The 26080-nt window shown below is 38.3% G+C and overlaps 1 protein-coding gene across 1 annotated transcript in view; it reads left to right on the top strand.

The window, feature by feature from the left end:
- LOC136864220 (ras GTPase-activating-like protein IQGAP1) overlaps window positions 1-26080 on the top strand; it is a 565781-nt gene that overhangs the window by 73611 nt on the left and 466090 nt on the right. Inside the window, exon 3 of the mRNA XM_068226153.1 lies at window positions 19014-19248. Coding sequence (XP_068082254.1) covers window positions 19014-19248 — 235 coding nt within the window. The remainder of the gene's footprint in view (window positions 1-19013; window positions 19249-26080) is intronic.

A 26080-nucleotide genomic window follows, 5' to 3' on the forward strand; every position in this document is an offset into this window, starting at 1 on the left:
CAGCACTAGGTGCATTATACTCTAACGGAACAACTGTTACCTCCCCCGAGGCCATTGCCACAGCGTTCAGGGAGAAATTTAAAGGGAAATTTAAAGAGACACAGAAAAGTACAAATATATACCCAAACACAACTCAGCTATCACCCCTCTCCCTCTCCAACCTTTACATCATGGAGTACAAGGTAATTTACAGCGTCTGAAAGACTCGACTACATGTTACTTCCAGGCCGGACAACATACCTGCAATTATTTTTGTGCAGTGTGCTGAAGCATTAGCCTCCTCATTGTGCTTCTTGTTCAGCTTATCAATAAACAGTAGCTGTGTACTCAGTGAATGGAAGTGTGCAAACACAGTATCAATTTTCAAAAGTGGAATAAGAGATAACATTGATAATTATAGACCGGTGGCAATAACATCACTCATTTGTAAGAGTATTGAGCGATTGGTAGCAAGGAACGTGTTGGGGAAGGGAAGGTGACCTGATTGGCTATACTCAGCATGGATTCCTCCCAGGGAGTTCTTGTGCATCCTTCTTAATGAAAGTTGATGATTGGCAGTGTTACTTGGATCAACCAAATGTGATTCAGGTAGATAGCCTGTCACGTGATTGGAGCAAAGCGTTCTACCAAGTGCCGCATGAACAACTTCTGTTAAAGCCACAAGAGCTCGGTATACGAGACAGATTATTGATGTGGGTGAGGTTATTCCTGTAAGGTCGAGCACAGTGTGTGGTATACGGAGTGGCCCGGTCACAACCTATCGAAGTGACATCAGGAGTAGTTTAAGGTTCCTTGATCGGTCCTCTGCTATACATAGTGTTTGTGCTCGATCTTCCTGGATGGGTAACTGCACACATGGCACAATATGCAGATGACACTGTTCTGCATAAAAGTATAAAGAACATGGAAGACAGTCGAAAACCACAATCAGACCCACAGAGTTTCTGTATGGTGGTCCCTGAATGGGGTAAGCGTAAGTGTAAATGTAAATATATTAGGATAAGTAGATCAAGAAACTGCATAGTGAACACACATGAATTAAATAAGAATGTAATACAGTAGAAGTCCGTTATAGCGAGAATTCACGGCGGCGAAAAATGTACTCGCTATAACGGATTGTCGTTATATCCGATTTTTGTATAAAAGTCGGAAAACCCTTCATGCACTTTAAAATCGGTATGAAACGGCAATCAGTTTGTTCAAAACTTGCGTTTCCGTAGATGATATCCACACTACGGCTTACTTGTTTGTTATTTTTCGTAATCCGATAGTACGTGAAAGTGTATGTTTAATTTCATTCTAAAAAATATATAGTACCGTATATCTCCGAATCCAAGATGAACCCCACATTTTCTTTAAAAAAATTTAAATCAGGCTCAAAAGGAAGTTTGTAAAATCATATGAATGCCTTGTCTTACAGTAGGCCTACGCATTTTTAGACTATTTTTAGACGCCGAACATTGACTTTCGTCACGCCGTATTTCTTTATTTTTGGCGGCTGCGCAATTATTTATTTCCGTGGGTTTAACGACCATTAACTCAACATTGACATCATAATACCGAAGAGAACTCGTTGAAAATTTTCCGGCAATACCTATTCCATGCGTCTCTACAATACAACGATCCATCAGGAAATTATTCTTGCTGTTCCTTTTACGCAGCGTCAGATATAACCGGCTGCCGCCACACGCACGTCTGGCTTGCCGGGTTCGGCCAAATTCAGCGGCTAGCGATGTATTGGCCTAATCGCGAACGTTGAAAGTCCACGAACGAGTTTATTGCGCCACGGTATGGCCATTCCGCCCTTGCGTTTTTCGTGCACATACCTCACAATTTCATCTTCGACTTCTTTAAAGCGTCCTTGTTGCGGACCACTGAATGCATTTTTTGTACAGTACGCATTTTTTTAGCTCTTTGTCTTCCTGCTAACGCCAAATGTAGGCTTTAGTTAGGCCTATGCCGTATTTTCTTGCGGCTGCACAATTATTCTACATAGAACCCGTTGAAAATTTGCCGGCAATACCTTTTTCCACGTATCTTTACAATTCCTGCTGTCTATAAACCTTAATTTTACTAAATGTCATGTACAATAGACGCGTTATGACTCCGCCACTGAGTAGCCATGGCTTTTCTAGAAGTCGAAGGGTCGCATGCTTTGATGCCATTCTGCAGATTTGAGAAACACACAGGCTCTGTACAACCGGTTGTCTAGGCTAGCGATGTGTAGTAAAGAGGCGGTCGTTTGTCAACGAGTTCTGTGCGCGTGTGAAAAGAAGCAGCGTGGTTACCGTGGTAGTTGTCAGTGGTATCCATTAACTTACTGTTAGGCCGCGAATGCAACAACCCTTGAGTTTTCGCATGAGATTCTGAGAAAAAGAAAGAAAAAAGTCTTGGATTCGGAGAAATACGGTATCACTCCAGAGATTTCTGTGGCAAACACCTCAGCTTTCTTCTTCAAACAGCGTCACCTAACCTAACCGTGTATGTAGCCTATCATGAAAACATATTTGAAACGCATGTAGATAAATTACGTGTAAATGGCCGTAACTAGACGCGAGAAGATATGAAATATCCTCTGAAATCAGTGATGTACTCTGCCATATCTTGAGGTGTATCACATTCTTACTTAATTTCCGTATATAACATTAAAATTAAGATATCGTTTACTTCAGTCTTTATTTTTAACGAGTTATCAACTGCTATCGGCCAAGTTATTTACGCATTTATTACGAAAACCTGTTTTCCTCTTTCATTTCGAATTTTCTTTAGAGAACAGCAGTCAATGGGTATTACTAATAAACTCCAACATCGCCTTTGAATGTCAACGAGAGAGCTCGCAAATGCACAAAGTGAAAAAAGCTATACCGTACCGAAGATGATCGATAGCATTTTGTTGCAAACGTTTCAGTTTTCTTTTTCAAACAGCGTCACGAAATCCTAACTTAACCGTACAATACGTATGATGAAAATACACTTCAAGCGCCAGTAGAGAAATTATATCTTTCCCGCTGTAATTTTTCATAATAGCCTTTCCGTAATTTAACCAGACGCGACAAAATATAAACTAACCTCTGAAATCAATTAAGCACTCTGCCACATCTCGAGGTGTATCCCATTCTTACTTAATTGCAGTATTTAGCCTCAAAATTAAGCGGTCGTTTAGTCAGCCTTAATTTTAATGAGTTAACAACCGTTATCGGACACGTTATTTACGCATTTATTACCGGTGCGAAAATATGTTCTCTTTCATTTCGAATTTTCTTTACGGAACAACTGTCGACGGATAGTACTAATCGACTCCGACATTGCCTTCGAATGTCGACGAGAAAAATCGCTAGTGCACATAGCGAGGAAACGATGCCGAAGGTAATCGATCGCTTGCAATATCATCGCGGGGTGCATAAATATTGGTAACGGAAAAAATCGCGCGCGCTTAATCGCTCGTAATAACGAATGCGCCAGTGATAGGGTTCTCGCTGTAACCGAAGGACGATACACAGTTTAATATAGGAATTTTGAAGGGACAGAAAAATATCGCCGCTATAACGGAGTTCTCGTTATATGCCGTACTCGCTATAGCGAACTTCTACTGTACCACAATGTTCAAATATCAAACTTTTAGGATTACTTATTTCTAAGAATTTGAAATGAAACCTGCAGACGGAGAAGGCAAGGCGAAAAGTGATAAGTCATAGGATTTCTTAGCAGGAACTTAAGTCTTTCAAATCAGTGCCCTACTAACAGCCTACCTCAGTATAGTAAGACCCATACTAACCTATGGGTTTCCTGCCTGGAGTCCCACAACAGTCACAAATCTAAACAAACTTCAGAAAATACAGAATCGGACGGAAAGGCTAACAACTTACCGCTCCCATCCTGATTCGGCTAACCTCCCCACAATAGAAACCATTGTCGAAAGAACCGACTGATCTTCCTCTGAAAATCCCTTGCCAGCTCCATTAACCTTGACCCGTTTTGCTGCCTTTAATCTTGTCCCACCATTTGCCCGCACCATTTCCTAGCAATCCAGCTACGACGACCACTCCGCATGTCTCTGGAATGAGCTACCACCTAAAATAAAAGCCTTGCCTCTAACGCAGTTTACAATCCATCTAAAAAGATGTATATTTCTGTGTGTGCATTGATGTTAGTGCTAGGGAGACAAAATGTCGTCGAGTGAATGAATTACTGTGCGGGTGTAAATATGTGAATAATGTAATTATTGTATATATTAGCTTAATAGGTCTGTGAAGCAATTAATGTACATTGGGCTTGCCCTTTTTCGCTAGACCATCCATATAATCTGTATGATTTGTGGTAAATAATAATAATAATAATAACAACAACCTGTATTTGCAAACTGCCATTAAAAACATGGTAAAACATATATTTTATGTATACAGTTTTATTAATGAAAGAAAGCTGTAAATTATAAAGGAGATTCGGTAAACAGTACAATTACTGTTTTTTTTTTTATTATGGACACTCGAGTTTAGGCTTTAATTACAAACGAACCAATAGGCCTTTTGCATTGTGAGTTATACAGATATTTTCCTTGTTTAATTCTACATTAGTGTATATAAGACACATTATTTTCGACGTTCATTAAATATTTTTTATTTGTGGTTGTAATAAATATTGCTCGGGTTTTTGGCTTCTTCTCTAGGAAGCGCTCACTTAGGAATATATACAAGGAAAACTACTTGTCTGATGGTAGTGAAATTTTTATATATTATAACCACATGTATTTTTAGTGTAATACTCAAGTTAGAACATTTTTTAACCACCCTGAAAAAAGTTCTTATTTTTCTTAAGCAACTCTTTCTCAGCCCAGGATAAACGTACAGCAGCAAACTTGGGCTTGTTTTGAAGCACTCATTCGTGGTTATCAGAAACTACAACAACTGTAACCCTACAGTGTGGTACCGAATTTATGAAGAGTGTTATTGAAAGGAGATTTTGTGTACGCCGGACCGTGCGATTAACAGCAGGCCGGGTGTTGAAATTGTGTGCAGGGTTGCCGTGTTCAGTAGCAATCACGCGCGCAACGAACACAGCTTTTCATTTACTTTCAACCTTTAATTTTATTTCCTCTAATAAATTGCACAGTTGCTGCATCCCGACGTGCATAACTTAGACTAATTAGAGACTTAAGGGCACTCAGCTACAAGATCTTCTTTATAGACGAGACCTCGTGCGGAGGAACCATACTATGAAATATGTGTGGCAAGAAAACGTGGTTGAAGCTTTAGAAATGACTTTGACAACTATAATCTGTACATAGGGTACATTCAGCAAATTTATGGATGCGTGGAGGGTTCAAAACACCGTCTGGATCTGGGAAACGCATCATAATTTTACACATCGGAAGTGAAGGATTTCTTGACGGTGCAGAACTTTGTTTTATTGGCAAGAAATGAAGTGGTGATTACCACAATGAGATGAACTAGACTCATTAAGAAGAATGGTTCACGAAAGTCCTGAGTTTATTGCCTCAAAGGTCGTCTGTTATAGATCAAGCTCCATATCATACGATGGTCGATCCTTCATCTAAAAACCGGAACATACCATGGCTGAAACCTGAAAGTATATCTTGGATAACATCAAAGAATACCGGGCGAGTTGGCCGTGCGGTTAGGAGCGCGCAGCTGTAAGCTCGCATCCGGGAGATAGTGGGTTCGAACCCCACTGTCGGCAGCCCTGAAATGGTCTTCCGTGATTTCCCATTTTCACATCAGGCAAATGCTGGGGCTGCACCTTAAGGCCACGGCCGCTTCCTTCCCATTCCTAGGCCTTTCCTCTCACATCATCGCCATGAGACCTATATGTGTCGCTGCGACGTAAAGCAACTAGCAAGAAAAAAAAACATCAACGAATATTTCACTACCGCCTGAGTTGACGATTGTAACAAATCAACTCAATTAGAGCTGATTGTCCTTGCAAGGCCTTATTTTTAAACACCGGTAAAGAAGATGGAACAACTGACTAAACGACTTCGACCAGATGTACAGCTTGTTTGGTTACCAGTGGCCCATTGCGAGCTTAATCCAATCGAGCTCATTTGGGCTTACGTAAAAGGGAAAATAGCAAAAACAAATATGGCTAACACATTAGAAAATGGTATGGAAGCAATTAACGCTTTATGCCGAGAAGCCTTACGGACCGTGATCCCTGAACTCTGGAAACAATGTATTATACACGCCGAGAAAATTGAAGACCACTACTGGAAAAAGGTTGGACTGTCTGAAAATGACCCTTATTTCGAGCCGGTCATAACATGAATTACAGCAGCACCGAACGTCGGAACACAGTGATTTTTCAGACGAAGAAAATTGATAGAATTAAATAATGTAAATATACGTAAATAATAATGCAAATAACTCTTGTAAAATTGCACAGTGATATTTCTAAATTAGGAAGTCAACCATTTTAAAATCTGCCATTGAAGGTCCAAAGCCCTTATGAGAAAAGGTGATGGGAAGTGGAAATTATAAGAGGAAATAAAGTTAACGGTTGAAAGTAAGTGAAAAGCTGTGTTCTTTGTGCGCGTGATTGCTACTGAACGCGGTAACCCTGCACCCAATTTCAACACCCGGCCTGCTGTTAATTGCACGGTCCGGCGTACACAAAATCTCCTTTCAATATTACTCTTCATAAATTCGGTACCACACTGTAGGGTTACAGTCGTTGTAGTTTCTGATAACCACGACTGAGTGCTTCAAAACAAGCCCAAGTTTGCTGCTGTACGTTTATCCTGGGCTGAGAAAGAGTTGCTTTAGAAAAATTATAAGTACTTTTTTCGGGGTGGTGAAAAAATGTTCTAACTTGAGTATTACACTAAAAATACATGTGGTTATAATATATAAAAATTTCACTACCATCAGACAAGTAGTTTTCCTTGTATATATTCCTAAGTGAGCGCTTCGTAGAGAAGAAGCCAAAAACCCGAGCAATACTTATTACAACCACACATAAAAATATTTAATGAACGTCAAAAATAATGTCTTATATACACTAATGTAGAATTAAACAACGAAAATATCGGTATAACTCGCAATGCAATAGGCCTATTTGTTCGTTTGCAATTAAAGCCTAAACTCGAGTGTCCATAATAAAAAATCTGACAGTAGTGCAGTGTTTCAGTGCTGTAGAGGTGGTGTCTGAGGATCTTGATGGAGCCTCGGAGGACGAGTCACAATTTTGGGAATGAGCTTCGTTAAAAGTTGGAAGCACTTCCATGTGGCGATAAAGTAACAAGGTACGGTAACACGAGCTCCTACCACTGTTCTTATTATTTCAATTTTCTGAAGGTGGTATTTAGATTTGTTGTAAGGGATAGTGGGTTTGTATTTTTTAACCTTTTCTAGATTGACCTCCTCTGGCTGACTGCTATGGTGCTAGAGTTGGCCGTATGGTTAGGGGCACGTGGCTGTGAGCTTGCATCTGGGGGGTAGTGTGTTTGAACCCCACTGTTGGCAGCCCTGAAAATGGTTTTTTGTGGTTTCCCATTTTCACACCAGGCAAATGCTGGGGCTATACCTAAATTAAGGCCACGGCCGTTTTCTTCCCACTCCTAGGCCTTTCCTATCCCTTCGTCACCATAAGACCTATCTGTGTCAGTGCAACATAAAACAAATTGCAAAATGTCGGATCTAAGATGAATCTCTGAGAACTGTTGTCCTTAACTCGCTACTGCATACTGTTGCCGTTAAGCAACAAATAACTTTTCTCCTTTATAAATGGATAAATGTTGTAGTCATAGGTAGTTTTATGGCACACCTTCAACTGTACAGTCAATTAAACACATATCCCAGTGATGCCTTGTTCTTTTTACATAACATAAGACAAAACAGTCCCACAACCAAAGGTACTCCTTCCACCTACAGTCGTGCAAGTTGCAGTATGTACCCATGGCCAGCAGGTACTGGTAGTAATGTTCGATCTTCGCGTAAAATCGTTAAAATTCCACTATGGCAATCCACAACACATACGAGTGTTAAGCTATTAGCCCCAGTTAAGAATTGCTGGTACATCTAAAAAACTGAAAGTATGTTGAACATTAAAGCTTGAAATTTTCTTCACTAAACGAAAACGAAAAATAATTCATGCAGTAGAGGGTTAAAGGCTATGATGTCAATTCTGTGAACTGCCGTTTATGGCCAGTTCTTGTATCTCCTCATGTACGTTGAATTCCCTCTTTCTCAATTCTTTGGCAATGAAGAATCTGATTTGGTGGTGACATGTTTCTTAGCTCTCTGCATCTGCAGGATACCAGGACGTTACCAAGAGTTTCTTTCTCTCCGTTGCAATGCTGACAGAGGTTGTTACCCAGAGATCTGCCTGGCACCAAGCGCACTGCAGCACAGTTAGCAGTTACTCCTTACAAGACGGTCCGATATGATCTCGCACCCAAGACTTTGCTAGTGTGTACTTTATAAAGTTGCATCCTGTGGTGTTTATTTTTGGCAGAAGAAAGAACAAAGGAACGGCAATGCAGGCTTTATAATGAAATTTATTTTATGCAATAACTCCCTAAATTACCTACCACTGTATTTTTATGAAACTGTTTTCCCATTTCAACATCTTAGTCTTAATTTCTCTAACCAACACCTGAAATATTCCTTCCCCAGAGTTATCAAATTCCACCAAAGCAAGGAGTTCAGTATTAAACCAATTTGACCAGGAAAAATAAATGGGAACTTCATTTCTGTCAATAATTGTGACAGTCAAACAAAATCTCAACCCTTCATTCCAACTATGTTCACCAATGAAGTGGTACAAGGTGTGTGTGCTTTGCAGTAGTGGAAATCTCAAGAAAATGTCATTGGCAAGTTTGTAATAGGCAAAGTTATGCAACTCCTAACAGCTAGAGCATCATATGCAGTTGTAGAACATGTGCTTTCTGTGTTTGATGATGCTTGTTGTTTAAAGGGGCCTAACATCTAGATCAGGGATGGCGAACCTTTTCCGACTAGTGTGCCATTTCAAGTCTTGTTTATTATTCTCAATTGTCTACTGTGCCACCTGCTATTTTCCTTTAAGGAATGGCTACAACTGACCCCCCCGCCTGACTTACCTTCCTAATTCAATTATGTTTTATAATATGGTATTTATTTATTTATTTATTTATTTATTATATAAGTAATAAAACTGATTGCATTTTCCGTGGTCGTATTTGGAAAATAATGCAAAAATACATTTTTGTAAGTTTTAAGAATACTTAACTTTATTTGTAAAAAAAATATGTATATACAGTAATAACCGCCCATTATAATATGCTTCCTCATGAAGTATTATTAAATATAAAAATCAAAAGTACTAATATTACCAAGGGACTTCAAGTGAAATATCGTTCTCGCATTTAGTGCGAAACTTGTTGCTGAATCTTAGTAGGCATGTCATTTACATTAGGTTCATAACTTGTCTTCAATAAAACACACGATGCACTTAGGTCTGAACCAAGACGGTTTCTAACTGTTGACTTCACAAAGTTCATTGTAGAAAATAGCTGCTCGCAGGCGTATGACGACCCAAACAAAGTAAGTAGCGCTGTAGCAAGTTTCTTCATGGATGAAAACTTTTGTGGTAGGCTGTTCCACTGTTCAAGTATTAAGTTCTCTGGCTTCTGGAGAGAGTATTCACCATCCACACCATATTCGATTTTTACCAGTGCTTCACCAAGTTGTACGAATTTGTTCACCCATGTACTGCTTTTTTGAAATTCAATCAACTCCAATTCTAAATGGTCAATATCTAACCAGTCAAAAAGATTGGCCTTAATATCACTCATTTGTACAATATGAGGTTTTGAAATAAAGGGCAATGTTTTCTCCAAATCTCGAAATTGGGAAAATCTCTTGGAAACTATTTGTTTTGAATTTTCTAAGACGTTCACATATTTCTTACAAATACTTTTTGTGTCTTCAAAAGTTAATTGATCTGCAAAATTTGACATCAATTCGAGTTGCACTTTAAGTGAAGGAAAGTACTTAAATGTCTTTGTTTCAATATCCCTGACGAATACTTCAAGTTTTCTTTGAAATGATTTTATGATCTCAAAAAATCTATCTGCAGTATGTCCCTTTCCTTGCAGTTCCTTATTCACATCACTGTATATTGCTGTAAAATCATGGAGAAACATTAAATCGCACAGCCAAATTGGGTCCGTGAGTTCTGGGAATTCTACCTGTTTTTCTGTCATGAAGAAGTGAATTTCGTCCAAGAGCTCAACAACCCTCGGGAGTACTTGCCCGCAACTCAGCCAGCGAACATTCTTGTACATTATAAGTCCGCCATATTTGATATTCCACTTCCTGTAACATTTTCGAGAACTGGCGATTGTTTAGAGCACGTGCAGATATGAAGTTCACAATTTTAGTTACCACAGAGAGTACACTTTCAAATGCCTTCGTACCTTGTTTCGCACAAAGGGCTTCCTGGTGTAATAAACAGTGGAACTGTAAAATAGGATGTTTAACTTCTTCTTTAAGAAATTTCACAAACCCATTATGAATACCCACCATACTTGGGGTAGCATCAGTGGTCACGGACACAATTTTCTGCAAGTCAAACCCCATTTTTAATACAAGTTCTTGCTTCACTTCGTTCATTATATCTTTCCCTGTTGTCGTAGTTCGCAAGCTCAGCAGTTTCAGCAATTCCTCCCTCATCACATTTCCACAAGGAAATCGGACAAAAACAGCAAACCATGCTTGTAAGGTCACATCCGTGCTTTCGTCAAGACAATATTTAATACATCTGGGAGTTATCCAAATCAGCTTTCAGTTGCTCCGAAACATCTTCACTCATTCGTATTATTCTATCCTTGACAGTATTTCTGCTGGCAGGCATTTCTTTAATTCTGTTAATTATTTGTTGTTTGTTAGTAAAGTCTTCAAATAATGTGTCTGACGACAACAAGAAAACCTTCAAGAACTCGCCATCAGAAAGCGGCTTCCCATGCTGTATTATGCAGTGTGACAGGTGGAAACTAGTTGCACTGATATTATTCCTTGGCCTGAAAGATCATACAAAATAACTTGTTTGTTTTGTATATTGTTCGACTTTTTGTGAAACGAACTCGCATCTTTCTCCATTTGGCATGGAACAAACATTTGAATGATTCGTCTCGAAATGGCGCTTTACATTAAATGTGCGGGATACAACTGTTTCCGAACACAGGCAACACAAAGCTTTATTGTTCCTTTCTATCGCTCTGAATTCACTTGTCCGCTGCTCTTGAAAAATCCGGCCACTACCTTTGTTAAGTTTGTTTTTTCGGCACCGAAAACATGTTTCCCAGGTCCGTGTACAAAACCACCAGAGAAATATATTCAATAAATAGTTACCCACTACTGGCAACCACACACAAGTCAAACTTCACTTACTGACTGACGTGGGTGAGTGAAGGGCTCTCCAGCCACTCTAACACTGTTATCTCACTAGACTTCCGGACCTATCAGTGTTGCAGTGTTGCTACATTGCACAGTGGATTGGAACTAGAATTTGGATTTTCGATATTTATTTCTTACACGGGAATACGACTATACGATGCACGAGATATAATCTACAATACAAGATGTTTATAAAAACATTAATATGTTCGCGTGGCGTGCCACCGAAATTGTGTTCACGTGTCGCCTAGTGACGCGTGGCATAGGTTCGCCATCCCTGATCTAGGTCATCCTCCCCACTTTTCTGTGTTTGGTGTTATTCATTCAAAAGTTAAGAAACAGACTTAAATCTTCCAAGCTTGTTTTTGTATAGGCATTTAAATAAGGAAGCTGTAAATGTGACTGTAAGGCCCGGTTGTATAAAGACATCTGACTGGAGATCAATTAAGAACTTAGTTCTGAAAATGAACTGGGATTACGACATCATCGCGTTGTATAAAACTGAACTCGGTTTACACATGTGTAGTTCAAATGTAATCGGAGTTCAAAAAATTGGACATGGCAACACCGCAAAACAAATGAAATACGAAATAGCTCGGCCCGTTGGATAATACTTAAATAGTGGGATTGACCTGGCCGTGACTGTCAACAAATGAAATACGAAATTGCCGTGACTGTCGAAGAAGGAAAAGAAGATAATATTGTAATCTCGCGAAGTAAACATGGAAGGAACTTCACACAGAAAGAAAAGGGCGATCTGGTGGATATTGTACTATCAAGGTACAAACATATAATATAAAATAAAAGAACCTATATGGTGACATCAAAGTTGAAAGAGAAAGCCGTTGACTTGTCAATGTTAAAGAGCTCTCCAACAACCATTTGAAAACTTACTGTAGCATAAAACCTAAGAGTTGTTAGGAACATACACATGGGTGACAGGGGATAATTTATGTGACTAGGTTTTTGTAGTGTGTCCCTTAACTTTAGTTCCAGTCGTTCCACAACATCTTTCGATAAACGAAATATTATTTTGAACATTTCACACAATTCAATAATCGGATTCCGTCTGTGCCGAAAGACGCGAGGAGCTCGTTGTAAAATCAACTCTTCTTTATCAGACGAAAAGTCGGAATAATCTGACATCCCTGCTAAAGAAAATATATATGCTTTGTTTTGTAAACTTGAAACATAATAGAAAACTAAATAACAACATGTTGGTATAGCAGTAGGCTATTGTTTATATGATATTCACATAACCTCACTTCTGAAAATGTCGAGCGATCTTTAGCAATATTATTTAACTACTAGCATTCAATATATTTATAACGCCCCTCGATATTATTAAGGTACGGTATTCTTACGTAGGTACGATACAAGGAAACACTTCTCAAGTCTTCAGGTCTAGTTCAATGTTTAATATGAATGATAATGATCTAAGTTCAAGGAGATTAACCGACGAATATTCGGCAGTCAAATCTGAACTTAGATCAAGACGAGATGATCTTAGGTTAGCGTTTATACAACGGAAAATCGAAGTTCAACTTGACTGGCAGCCATTTTTCCTCTTTAAACTCAGATCAAAAGTTTTATACAACCGGGCTTAAATGAATTTTAGAAATAGGCTTGATATAGAGAATAGTTTCTAGTTCGTTTTTTATTTAAAAAATAAAAATGTTTTGTTAATACCCTGTCTGCATGCCATTTTCAATAAATGTTGCAATACATTCCTTTGAAGTTACCTTAAGGTAATTAATCGTAAATAAACCTTATGATCGCTTCCTTAGAAAAACTCTGTGCCAGTGATGGGATGCTCATGCTTCCGATGTTTGCCTTGTGTAAATAATTCAGCTCCCTTCTTGAAATTTGCTATTACTTGTCAGACTGGAGTGAAATCGTGCTGTAATAATACACATAAGCAAATATTTTACATCAGTGTATGCTTTAAATTCATTTTAAAATGTTGAAATTATTTTTATGATGCTTTCAATTTTAAGTAATTATAATCCTCAATATATTATGTTCGTGCAGGTGCATAATTATATGTTTTGTCATAATAGCAGGCTTCATAGCCTGGGCCCTGCCATGTGTAGAAATACAGTAAAAAATAAATAAAATAAGTCAATAAGAATACACGAAGGCTAAGTCTCCAAACAGTACAAAAGTTGAGACAAGACAAGATTAGGGGAGCTTAGGTTAGAATGATAATGAAATTTTCTTCCATTTGAGCTGATTCACATCATGTCTGAACCTTATCATAGAAACAGTATTAAAATTGATCCTTACCCACATTAATGTTGCAACTCTTGTCATAAATTCATACCTGCCAACCTTTCCGATTTACCCGGAAACTTTCAGTTTTTTAACTCGTCTTTCGATTTTTCTGATTTATTTTTACTTCTTCCTATTTTTGACCAATGCAACCTCCAGTACGGTCAATACTCTCCCACTAGGATAAATGATTGTATGCTTGTGTAATTTACGGAACCTCATTTTCAAGTGTATTTATTTGATGCTTTATTTGGCAAGTGCTTTGTCCGTCGCAGTTGTAGGCTACGTGTTTTTTCTTGTGCGGTTCTGTGCTTTACCCCCTGCCAAAGTCATATGTTTATAATGTATGAGACTTATTGATCTGTTTCGTTTGTGGTTGTTTCACGTATTTCAGTGCATTTGTGCTCATTCTTAGTTAATAAATTTAAGGAGTTGAATGTATTTCAGAGAGCAGAGTCAGTGACAATTTCTGATATTTTCTCTTCACATTGCCAATGGCCGTAGCAGTGTTGAAATACCGGATCCCGTGAGATCTCCGAAGTTAAGCAACATTGGGCGTGGTCAGGAGTTGGATGGGTTGCCACGCGCTGTTGGTGGGGGGTAAGGAAATGGAGGAGCGGAAAGGAGCTGGCCACCCTACCGCACGTAAAACTTCGGCTCAGGAACACCTCTGCGGAGGTTCGGACCTGCCTTCGGGCAGAATAACCCTTACCTCTCTTCACATTATGGCCACAAAACTTATCAAAGGTTATGTCAAAGTGTTCACGGGTACGGTACATGTAAAAATGAATTTCCGTTCATGTTACAGTCTAATAAAAAAAACTATTTTGCATTTTGTTCTCTGTTAGTTACATTTTCTTGTAACCATTTTTGTTTTCTTAGTTTAAGATTTTAAATTTAATGGTCAATTCACCTTGTAGCTGTAGATATGGATGCCTTTTATGTTGTCCTTTTTTCATCGAGACCAAGGTGCAATATACACCATGAAATCCAATAGTTAAGAAATCTTCCTATTTTTGATTTCTAAAAGTTGCCAGGTATGCAAGTTCCATATCTCTGCCAATGATACCCACTTTGTTATCTTCTTTTTTCAATACCTCGTAGGTATTTGATTGCCAACTGAAGTGATCGTTGTAGAGAAGATAAACATTCTTTTATTTTTGAAGGACTTCTTGCAGATTTTTCTTGCTTCTTGGACATCATAATTATATTCTACACATGAGAATTTATAAACTGCTGCATTAGTCATTTCACACCAGCTATGTTATTAAACGCATTTGGCAAACAATTCTAGTTCTACTTGCCTGGTATTATCCAAATAGATTTACAATCATACAGAAAAAGAAAATATGGTTTACTTCTACTCATAAAAGTATCTAGAGATTTGCACAACATGGCAGTGTTTCAAGTAAAGTTGTTTCAGGTCACGAAATAAAGATTGCACAGTGCCAGCGTGCAAGATAAAAGATAACTGTACAATGTCGTATCTGCAAGTAGGGTCTCTGAACTGTATAGTTGGCAATACTAAATCAAATCCAACAGTTATCCGGCACCTCAGCGTCTCCGAAGACTTTAAAAAGTAGTTAGTGGGACGTAAAAGCATATAGCATTATTATTAAATCCAACAGTTAGAAAGTAACTATAAATCACTACCTTCAGTATTAATAGGGGAGGAAGAGTTAGGTTTAGTGACTACGCTTGCATGCCGAGGACTGTTCTTCAAGCTTGTAAGTGGGCTAAAAATGTGCAAGCGCTTTGGATATGATATTATCTGTGTTAACAGCTTCAACTGAATGGAATGCCCTTTACGTGATATCCTAGAAAAGGGATGGCGAACCTTTTCCAACTACTGTGCCGTTGTAGGTATGGTTTATTATCCTCAACTGTCCACTGTGCCACTTGTTATTTTGTTTTGTTTTTATTGGCTACAACCTCCCCCACCACAACCACCGCCACCACAACCACCACCACCACCACCACAGACTTCCATCCCTCATTCAAAATTATGTTTCATAATACCTTATTACAGAGCCTCCGTGGCTCAGACGGCAGCGCGTTGGCCTCTCACCGCTGGATACCGTGGTTCAAATCGCGGTCACTCCATGTGCGATTTGTGCTGGACAAAGCGGAGGCGGGACAGGTTTTTCTCCGGGTACTCCGGTTTTCCCTGTCACCTTTCATTCCAGCAATACTCTCCATTCTCATTTCATTGCATCTATCATTCATTAATAAATCACTTTGGGAGTGGCGACCCCATCGTACTAACAGCCTATATCTGCTTCATTAATTACATCCCTGACCCGGTCAATGACTGGAAAACAGGTTGTAGGTTTTTATTTTCAATACCTTATTACATATGTATATTACCGGGCGAGTTGGTCGTGCAGTTAGGGGTGCGCAACTGTGAGCTTGCTTCTGGGAGATAATGGGTTCGAACCCCACTGTCAGCAGCCCTGAAGATGGTATTCCATGGTTTCCCATTTTCACACCAGGCAAATCCTGGGGCCGTACCTTAACTAAGGTCACGGCCACCTCTTTTCCATTCTTAAGCCTTTCCTATCCCATCGTCGCCATAAGACCTATCTGTGTCAGTGCGACGTAAAGCAAATAGTATATATTTATGTATATATTGTAAAATAATACATTTGATTGCATGTTTCCTGGTCGTATTTTGCCAGTACTGCAAAAAGTCTCAGTAGCTATGTCATTTATTTTAGGTTCATGACTTGTCTTCAGTAACACACGATAAGCACTTAGACCTGAACCAAGACAGTTTCTGGCTGTTGATTTCAAGACGTTAATTGTTGAAAATAGCTGCTTGTAGGAGTATGATGACCCAAACAAAGTAAGTAGCGCTGTAGCAAGTTTCTTCATGCCCGAAAAAATCTTTGGCAGTCTGTTCCATTGTTCACGTATTAAGTTTTCCGGCTTCTGGAGAGAGTATTCACCATCAACAGTATCCAGTAATCGGAAGATAGTGGGTTCGAACCCCACTGTCGGCAGCCTTGAAGATGGTTTTCCGTGGTTTTCCAATTTTCACAGCAGGCAAATCAAGGCCATGATTGCTACCTTCCCATTCCTAGGCCTTTCCTATCCCATCGTTGCCATAAGAACTATCTGTGTCAGTGCGACGTAAATCAGATAGTGTAACTACTCAAGGAAACTTACATTAATATCATTCATTCGTGCAATATGAGGTTTAAGTGCGATAGTTTCTCCAAATCTCGAAACTGGGAAAAAGCTCTTGGCAACTATTTGTCTTACAGAATTCAAAACAATGAACAGTTACTAAGAATAATTACGCAATGCTGGGAACCACACTTAAGTCAGTCTTCACTAAATGACTGATGTGGGTGAGCGAATGGTTCGTCGGCCGCATCTGACATTTATCTCAAATGAATTCTGAACCTCTCAGTGTTACAGTGTTGCCATAATGCACATCGCAATGGAGTTAGAAATTATATTTTTGGTATTTATTTCTTAAACCTGAAACACTATGACTATACGATACACAAGATATATATAGTCTATAGTACAAGGCATACATAAAAACGTTAATATGTGCAGCTGGTGTGCCACCGAAATCGTGTTCGCTTGTCACCTAGTGACGCGTGGCATAGGTTTGCCATCTCTGTCCTAGAAGGTTTTGGTCAGTAACTTGGTTGGGGTGATGTGATGCAATTATTGCTGTTATTGCAACTAGCGTTATTGCCACAGTTTCCTTAGTGTGCCTGCAGGAGTGTGTAAAGTTCATTTTCTCAACTGTGCTGTCCAATTTCTGTCTTTTGGAGTCATCCTATAGCAGGCCATCAGCTACTTCAATGTCTTTGCTAATTAAGAATTATTGTTCATACAACTCTTGGCTTATTTCACACTACCCTGGAATGTATTCAGTATAAAATTGCATGGAATATATTTCTTTGCTGTAGAAATCACTGCACCAATAAAACAAGCATAGTTTCATACAACTGGTGGGATGAATCGCATGCATTTGTCTAAATTTTTTGAGAACTGCTTCCACTTAGCTTTAGTGAAATTCTGGTGCATTCAATGTGTGGATCTGTCAGACGATATTTCATTTCGGATAACTGTCATGGCAGGTCTGATTTTGTTTGTTTGTTTGTTTGATTGATTGATTGATTGATTGATTGATTGATTGATTGATTGATTGATTGATTGATTGATTGATTGTTAGTTATTGTTGTTGTTGCTGTTGAAATTTCCCTATTACTTTTCTTAAGGCTGGAAGATAGTTGCCTCTTTCATCCTCCATTACAAAGCAGAGATCTGTATTGTATTTAAGTTTCCAGCTTGCTGATATATATGTAGCTCTGCGTTCAGCATCAGATACGAAACGCAAGTTGTTGGCTTCTGACCAATTTACAGACTAATTCACACATTTGTCCTCAGCCTCTTATTCCTGGTTTGTGTAGGGCTGTTAAGTCACCTATGAATACAACTGGACCGTTCAGGGGGCGAAGCATTAGATCTGGCAACATTACTGATGATGGTTTGTATACATTGAGTACCTTAATACTTCCTCCTGTTTTTCTAAGATGCAGATCAGTATTGATTGATTGATTGATTGATTGAACTTCACCTACTGTGTTTCTTTTGTATAGAGACTAAGGGAAGGTCAAAATCAAGAAGGAATTTTGAAAGGTTTTCATATTTAATTCTGGATGTGCCTTCCATGTTAATCTGACAAATGCTTACTAAGGCTGACTTTGTTCTATCACAAGTTGTGTCCATATGGCCAAGATAGTTTGTCCACCAATATGTGCTACTGTCTTACTATTACCCAGGGTACACTCTCTCATTCTCCTCAACCTGATGGTTAGTTGGTAGCATGAATGTCCTTGTCCAACGACATTCTATCCTGAGCCAGCTGCTTGATTAGTTGATATGGACGTCGCCCTTTAATGCCATCGAGGAACCCTGCTCTTGGTTGTCTTTCTGGTCTTTCCTTCCAGTTTCCCTTCAAGCAGTGTGGTGCACCATGATGAGTGCCAGAGTAAAGGATCTATCCAACTACATCCTCTTTTCGCGATCATTTTCTCTAGACTGATGGTTTCTTCAGCTTTCTTGAGAACTTCTTCATTTGTTAGCCTGTGAGTCCAGGGAATTTGTAACATTCAACACCAACACCACATTTCAAATGCATTTATTCTTTTCTTGTAAGCGTTTAATAGAGTCCAGGTTTCAGAGCCATAGGTCGCAATGGTCCAAGTGAAGGATACACATGCGGGGTAATAAGGAGGCAAATCCTGCAGACAAGAGCAATGTTCATCCCCATTTCAACTTGTAGGCTAACTAGAATATTATTAATATTAATCTTGTTATTTTCAGGTGGTTGGAAACTGTACTGAGAGAAACGTTGCCACCTACAACAGAGTTGGAGGAAAATCTTCGTAATGGAGTATACCTAGCAAAACTGGGTCATCTGCTTGCACCTGATGAAGTGCCATTGGCAAGAATTTATGATTTAGAACAGAAGCGTTATAACGTTGCAGGTCTTCAGTTTCGTCACACTGATAATATAAACTACTGGCTCAAGTCTTTGGAAGCTACTGCATTACCAAGGGTAAACCATTTTCTTTGAGATTATAATACAACAAAAAGTAAACATGCTCATGATCATGGATAATAGATACATATTTTAATGAAAATATTATATACTTGCCAACCCTTCCAATTTATCCGGAAACTTTCAGTTTTTTAACTCTTCTTCCGATTTTACGAATTATTTTTACTTCCTATTTTTGAGCAATATGTTGTTTGAGTCATCAGTCCATAGACTGGTTTGATGCGGCTCTCCATGCCACCCTATCCTGTGCAAACCTTTTCATTTCTACAACCTCCAGTATGGTCAGTACTCTTTCCCTAGGATAAATTATTGTGTGCTTGCATAATTTATGCAACCTCATTTTCAAGCGTATTTGTTTGATGCTTTATTTGGTGAGTGTATTATCCGCTGCCTTCATGTATCAGGTTTTCACTCCCTACAGCATCGTATGTGTTTTACAGCTGGGAATTCGGGACAGCAATCGTCCTACAAGTGAGAGGTGGCTAACGCGCGCCAGCGACTCCATTTATTGGGACGAAATATTGAGTTTCTTCTCGTGTGGTTTGCGCGCTATTAACATTGTTTCTGTGTGTAGTTTCATTTAGAGTTCATTCTATTACAGTATAGTAGGATAAAGTAGTACTAATATTGATCTGTCCACTTGTTTAACTTTGTTGGTAATCCTTGAGTAGTTCTTACGAATTTCTAACTTTAGGCCTAATAGGAATTTTCATTTCTATTTGTGCTTAGTAACAACCTATTGTAATTAGGACACGTCTGAATGTAGTTTAAAAATTATTAATGGTTATGAATTTCATGTTTTTGGTCCGTATTGAACAGAGAATAATATATAAGTAATAATAATAACAACGTAAACGTTTCCAGCTTTTCAATACTAAAATATATTCACAAAATTATGCATTACATGGTACTAGTTTCGACCCATCTAGGGGTCATCATCAGCCGTATTGGAGCAAAGATCACTTTTGGCGAAATCCTAAGAAAATGTTATTTTAAAGAATAACAAGTGAAATGAGATGTTATTATGGTAATAGTTAATAATACAAGGAATATACATACTAAGAGGTTTTTAACAAAGAATAAAGAATAAATGGGGTGTTGTAAAAATTATAATCATGGAAATCAGTAAGTTCTTGTATTGAAATGACATATATAAAATTATATATGGCTTAGGAAGAGGGCTTAAGGTGGAGCTGAAGGGTGCGGGAGAAAGTGTAATTGTCTTGGAAAAGTACCTTTGATTAAATTTAGGATTGAGTTTAGGTTGGCTGCATTATTGTTTCTGAGTAAAGTGATAAATAGATCGAAGAGTATGTTGGGTTTCTCTGAGATTTCATTGAGATTGTGACTGGCATTAAAGTATTGGTCTAGGTGTATGTAGTAATTTTCCATTATGTTGAGTAAAGGGCCCTTGTTTGCTAATACGAGGATGTCCATGTCTTGTTCAATATTGGTGAAGTAATGGTTGTAATCTTGCATGTGTTGGCCGATGGCTGAAAACCTGTTGTATTTTATTGCGTTAGTGTGCTCGTGGTATCTGATAATGAAGTTTATCCCGGTTTGCCCGATGTAGGTTTTTTTACAGGTGGTACATTTGATCCTATAAACTTAGTAACTTATTAGAAATAAAAGGGCTTATTCTATTATTTTTGAGTAGTCTTGTGAATTTCAAACTTTAATTGTAATTTCCATTTCTGTTTGTGCTTAGTAGTAACCTGTTGTAATTAGGATACATCTGAACGTAGTTTAAAATTATTGTAGTGTATTATAGTATCTTATTAGAAATGAGTGTGTTTATTCTATGGAATATTTGTCTAGTATAGTATCTATGGTATCTGTAGTAACTCTTACCAAGATTCTGTTGTAGTATTTAGGGTAAGCTTAACTGCAGTTTAGAACTGTGTAATTCTTGTGCATTATTTTCTGCATTGTAGTGTAGTAGCAGCAGCCTATATTAATTACCTTATTGTCGTGTGATCTTTGTGAACTATCCTAGACAGTATTTCTTTCCTTTCATTTTTATTTTGCACAGAATAAGTTATCTTTATTTTTCCTTTTCTTTTCATTATTCAGTAAAGAAAGGCTAAGGAGTGCAAGTGTATTAACTGTGTGTGTGGCCAGGCATCAAGGGGTATGAGAGAGGAGTTACAGAGTTTGAGGGAGATAATTAGTATGCTCTCAGAAGACAGGAAGGAAGGTAGGCCTTCCTTAAACAAGGTACAGGATATAGTAGGTATAAAATGGGGATGGGAAGGAAATGGGGGTATTGTAGAAGACAGGTGGTCTAATGTTTTAAGGGGAAGGAGATTGCAGGCTAAGGGCTTCATTTAGTGTGAGAAATCTCTACGAGTCACTGCATTTAGAACAACCGAGGGAAGATGAGGAACAGGGAACGGTTGCCGAGAAGTGTGAAAGTAGCAGGAAGGGAAAAGTTAAGAAAGGGAAATGGGGAGTAGTAGATAGGAAAAGACAGGTGAAACAGGGTCATGGGATGGAGAAAAGGGAGGAGGAAGTAGCTTCTGCAGCTGTCAGGAAAGATAGAACTGACCAGGAGGGGAGGGGAACAAATGAGGTCGGTAGGGTTGAGGCTCTGGTCATGGGGGATTCCATTGTTAGACATGTGGGGAAAGTGTGTGGAGGAAAGGGAACCAGGGCACTTAGGGCAGTCACCCAGGTGGCAGATTCCCTATGTGTTGTTTTCCTAGCCTTTTCTTAAATGATTGCAAAGAAATTGGAAATTTATTCCAATCCCTAACTCCCTTCCTGTAAGCGAATATTTGCCCCAATTTGTCCTCTAGAATTTCAACTTTATATTCATATTTTGATCTTTCCTACTTTTAAAGACACCATCCAAACTTATTCGTCTACTGATGTCCTTCCACACCATTTCTCTACTGACAGCTCGGAACAAAACACTTATTACGAGTCATTAACCTCATTTTTGGTCCGTATTGACAACAGTGATTACGTACAATTTACAAAATATTCGTTATTTGTTAACCTAGTCAATACTTACAATACCACATTTTGTGGTTAAACAATTATAAAAAATAGAAAGATCGTGAACATGTTTCGCCCCTCTTAATGGGCATCATCAGCACAGTGGATAACCTTAAAACAAATAATTACAATTAGGACCATTTACAATTATTGGTCATATAACATTGGAATGAGATGTGATGTTAAAAGTTATTTTCAATATCATGATTAAAAAGTTTGACGTGAATGTTACAAACACAAGTTAAAACTATTGTAGTACAATTTTACAATATTGTCTAAAAAATATATATTTATAAAGAATAAAAGAATAAAATATGTATAATATGTATAACAGTATACAATCACATCCATTATTTGTACATACACATTAAATGCGTTTTGATATTTCTTTGCAGTTCATCAACATTCTAACCATTGAGTTTTACACAACAAATGGGAAGACTACTGTTATAGTGACAAATATTCCAACTAGTACATCGGAAAAAAATTTCCAACGTATATTCCATTTTAACGTATTCTCACCTGAATGTGTTTTAACCATTTTAACTCAAGAAGAAACACTAAATGTTCATTCCTGATCTATTTTTCTACAATAGGAACATATATTTTATACATATTTTATTCTTCAAATCTTACTTGGTGGTTAACACGACAATAATACCGACATATTTTATACATATTTTATTCTTCAAATCTTACTTGGTGGTTAACACGACAATAATACCGACTTTCACCAAAAAGTTCAAAGAAGAGGATCCATTTCAATTCCAGACGAATGCCGATTAAAAGACTTCTCACCAATATAAATATATTGTACCGGTTACGACCTGTACATAAGTATTTTTTGAGCATAAGTTACATTCATTTACCACGCGTAATGTTCCGAGAGCGCCTGGTTTGTTTACCAGCAGCGAGGACCAGCTAGCGAGTGTATGACGACTGTGAGCTGTGACGTAGCCACAGGGGCTAGCTAGGCCGCCCGCTCGTCTCAACACGTGTTACCAGCCTTGACTGGTATTTTCTGGATTCCACGTCACTTGTTCTAGAGAGTTCGATGGAGAACATTTTGAAATTTCTATAATAATGATGCTAGCGAGTCGAGCGATATGTCATCTTGTTTGGGATCACCTAACGTCCCAATGTTCGAGTTTCAAGCAAATCCATCGAGGGATTCGGGAGATATTCAATCAAACCGTATTATGACGTAGACATCCCTGATTGAATAAAAGGAGGACCTACTGTAGCCTATTCACACAGTCTCAGCTGAGTAGTCAGCGGGGACACTCTTGCTGCTACTATCATCGTGGAACTCTGTCATTATACAAGTGTGGGAAGACGATTCTTCCAAGTACTATAAAGTGGACTCATAAGACTTTGAGTGTTGTAGAAAATTTTCTAAGTCTTCGTAATTGAACTTAGAATATTTACAAGTGTTAATTAAATGGACTTGTATTATTTAAGTGCCTTCGAGACTGAAACTTTTCTAAGTGTTTGGACTTGTATTATTTACGTGTCTTCGAAGCTGGAATTTTTCTAAGTGTTCGTGAAATGGACTTGTATTATTCACGTGGAATATTTGCGACTGTTGAGGAACTCATCCTTCTAATAGACAGTGATTGATTAACATTGTTAGTGATGAACTTTAACTTTCCAACGGCTTTAAACGAAATTAGGATTTCACTTACATTTACTCAAAGACTTGTACCTTTGCCAATGTTGGTTTAAAAGACTTATAAATTTCGTCAGTGAATTTATGTGGAAGGACTTGTGTTTTCGTCAGTGGTCACTCAAAGACTTTATGAATTTCACCAGTGATTAACTTTAAATATATTCAAACTTCCAAGTGAATGGACTTGTGTTTTTCATTCGAGTTTAGGCAAAGACTTGCACCTTTGCCAGTAATGAACTTTGAGTTTAACTATAATTTCACAAGAAGGGACTTGTATTTTTCGTTGCCAAAAGTTATTCAGGGACGAGGATTTTCCTAGTGAGGAACTCTAAAATTATTAATACCAGTCATATCGTTTTAGGAGTGTTGGAAGTCTTGATGTACAATTATCAAGAACTCTGCTTATAAGTTGATCATCCAAGGTTTTCATGGACTCAGTGCTACTAGTGAGCTTGGGAACATCAATCCTCTCAGTCTCATTGGGCTGAGGTTGTACATGACTATCTACAACATCGCCTGGATCACCGGGGTTCAACCCGGGCCTCAGAGTTCGAGACATCTGTACTTGCCGTCAATCCAGACAGTCCAGCTGCCTCTGTCTGGAGTATCTGGAGTCCCTGGAATCCCTGGAGTCTTCTGGAACGTGCTTCAACCAGCTTGGCTCGGTGAGCTGGAGAACCCGAGCCATACTATTGGGATACGAGGAAGACAATCCATTTTTACTTAGAGGTGATGTGCAAATTCATGACTTATTTGAATAAACTCTTGTGCAATCAGAGTCAAAGTTTTTCTGTAGATAGGACCCTACCTCCTGTACCGAGCCCTAGCTACAATTAATCCAGTTTTTCGCCCTGAGAACTATAGTCATGCTACTTTAAAATTAAATCTGAGAGTCGGGCTCTTTTACTGGTACAATATATATTTTTAGACAATATTGTAAAATTGTACTACAATAGTTTTAACGTTTGTTCGTAACATTCACGTCAAACTTTTTAATCATGATATTGAAAATAACTTTTAACATCGCAACATCTCATTCCAATTTTATGTGACCAATAATTGTAAACATTCTTAATTGTAATTATTTGTTTTAAGGTTATCCATTGTGCTGATGATGCCCATTAAGAAGGGCGAAACATGTTCACGATCTATTTTTTATAATTGTTTAACCACAAAATGTGGTATTGTAAGTATTGACTAGGTTAACATTAAACAAATATTTTGTAAATTGTATGTACAAACCACTTAGTCGAGCAGCTCGTCTCCTTTCTCCCAAGTCTTCCCAGCCCACCCAAACTTCGCAACATTTTCGTAATGCTACTCTTTTGTCGGAAATCGCCCAGAACAACTCGAGCTGCTTTTCTTTGGATTTTTTCCAGTTCCTGAATCAAGTAATCCTGGTAAGGGTTCTCCTGGTGGGGGTCCCATACAGTGGAACCATGCTCTAGTTGGGGTCTCACCAGAGACAAATATGCTCTGTCCTTTACATCCTTAGTACAACCCCTAAATACTATCATAACAATGCGCAGAGATCTGTACCCTTTATTTACAATTCCATTTATGTGATTACTCCATTGAAGATCTTTCCTTATATTAATACCTAGGTATTTACAATGATCCCCAAAGGCAACTTTCACCCCATCAATGCAGTAGTTGAAACTAAGAGAACTTTTCCTATTTGTGAAACTCACAACCTGACTTTTATACCCGTTTATCATCATACCATTGCCTACTGTTCATCTCCCAACATTATCGAGGTCATTTTGCGGTTGCTCACAATCTTGTAACTTACAGTATTCATTACTCTGTACAGAATAACATCATCTGCGAAAAGCCTTATCTCTGATTCAACTTCTTTACACATATCATTGATATATGTAAGAAAACATAAAGGTCCAATAATACTGTCTTGAGGAATTTCCCTCTTAATTTTTTCAGGGACATTTAAAGCTCACCTACTCTAATTCTCTGAGTTCTATTTTGTAGAAACAGAGCAACCCATGCAGTCACTCTTTTGTCAAGTCCAATTGCACTCATTTTTGCCAGTAGTCTCCCATGATGTACCCTATCAAATGCCTTAGACAGGTCAATCGCGATACAGTCCAATTGACCTCCTGAATCCAGGATATATGCTATACCTTGCTGGAATCCTACAAGTTG

The sequence above is a fragment of the Anabrus simplex genome, chromosome 1, assembly GCF_040414725.1.
Source record: "Anabrus simplex isolate iqAnaSimp1 chromosome 1, ASM4041472v1, whole genome shotgun sequence".
Lineage (NCBI taxonomy): Eukaryota > Metazoa > Arthropoda > Insecta > Orthoptera > Tettigoniidae > Anabrus > Anabrus simplex.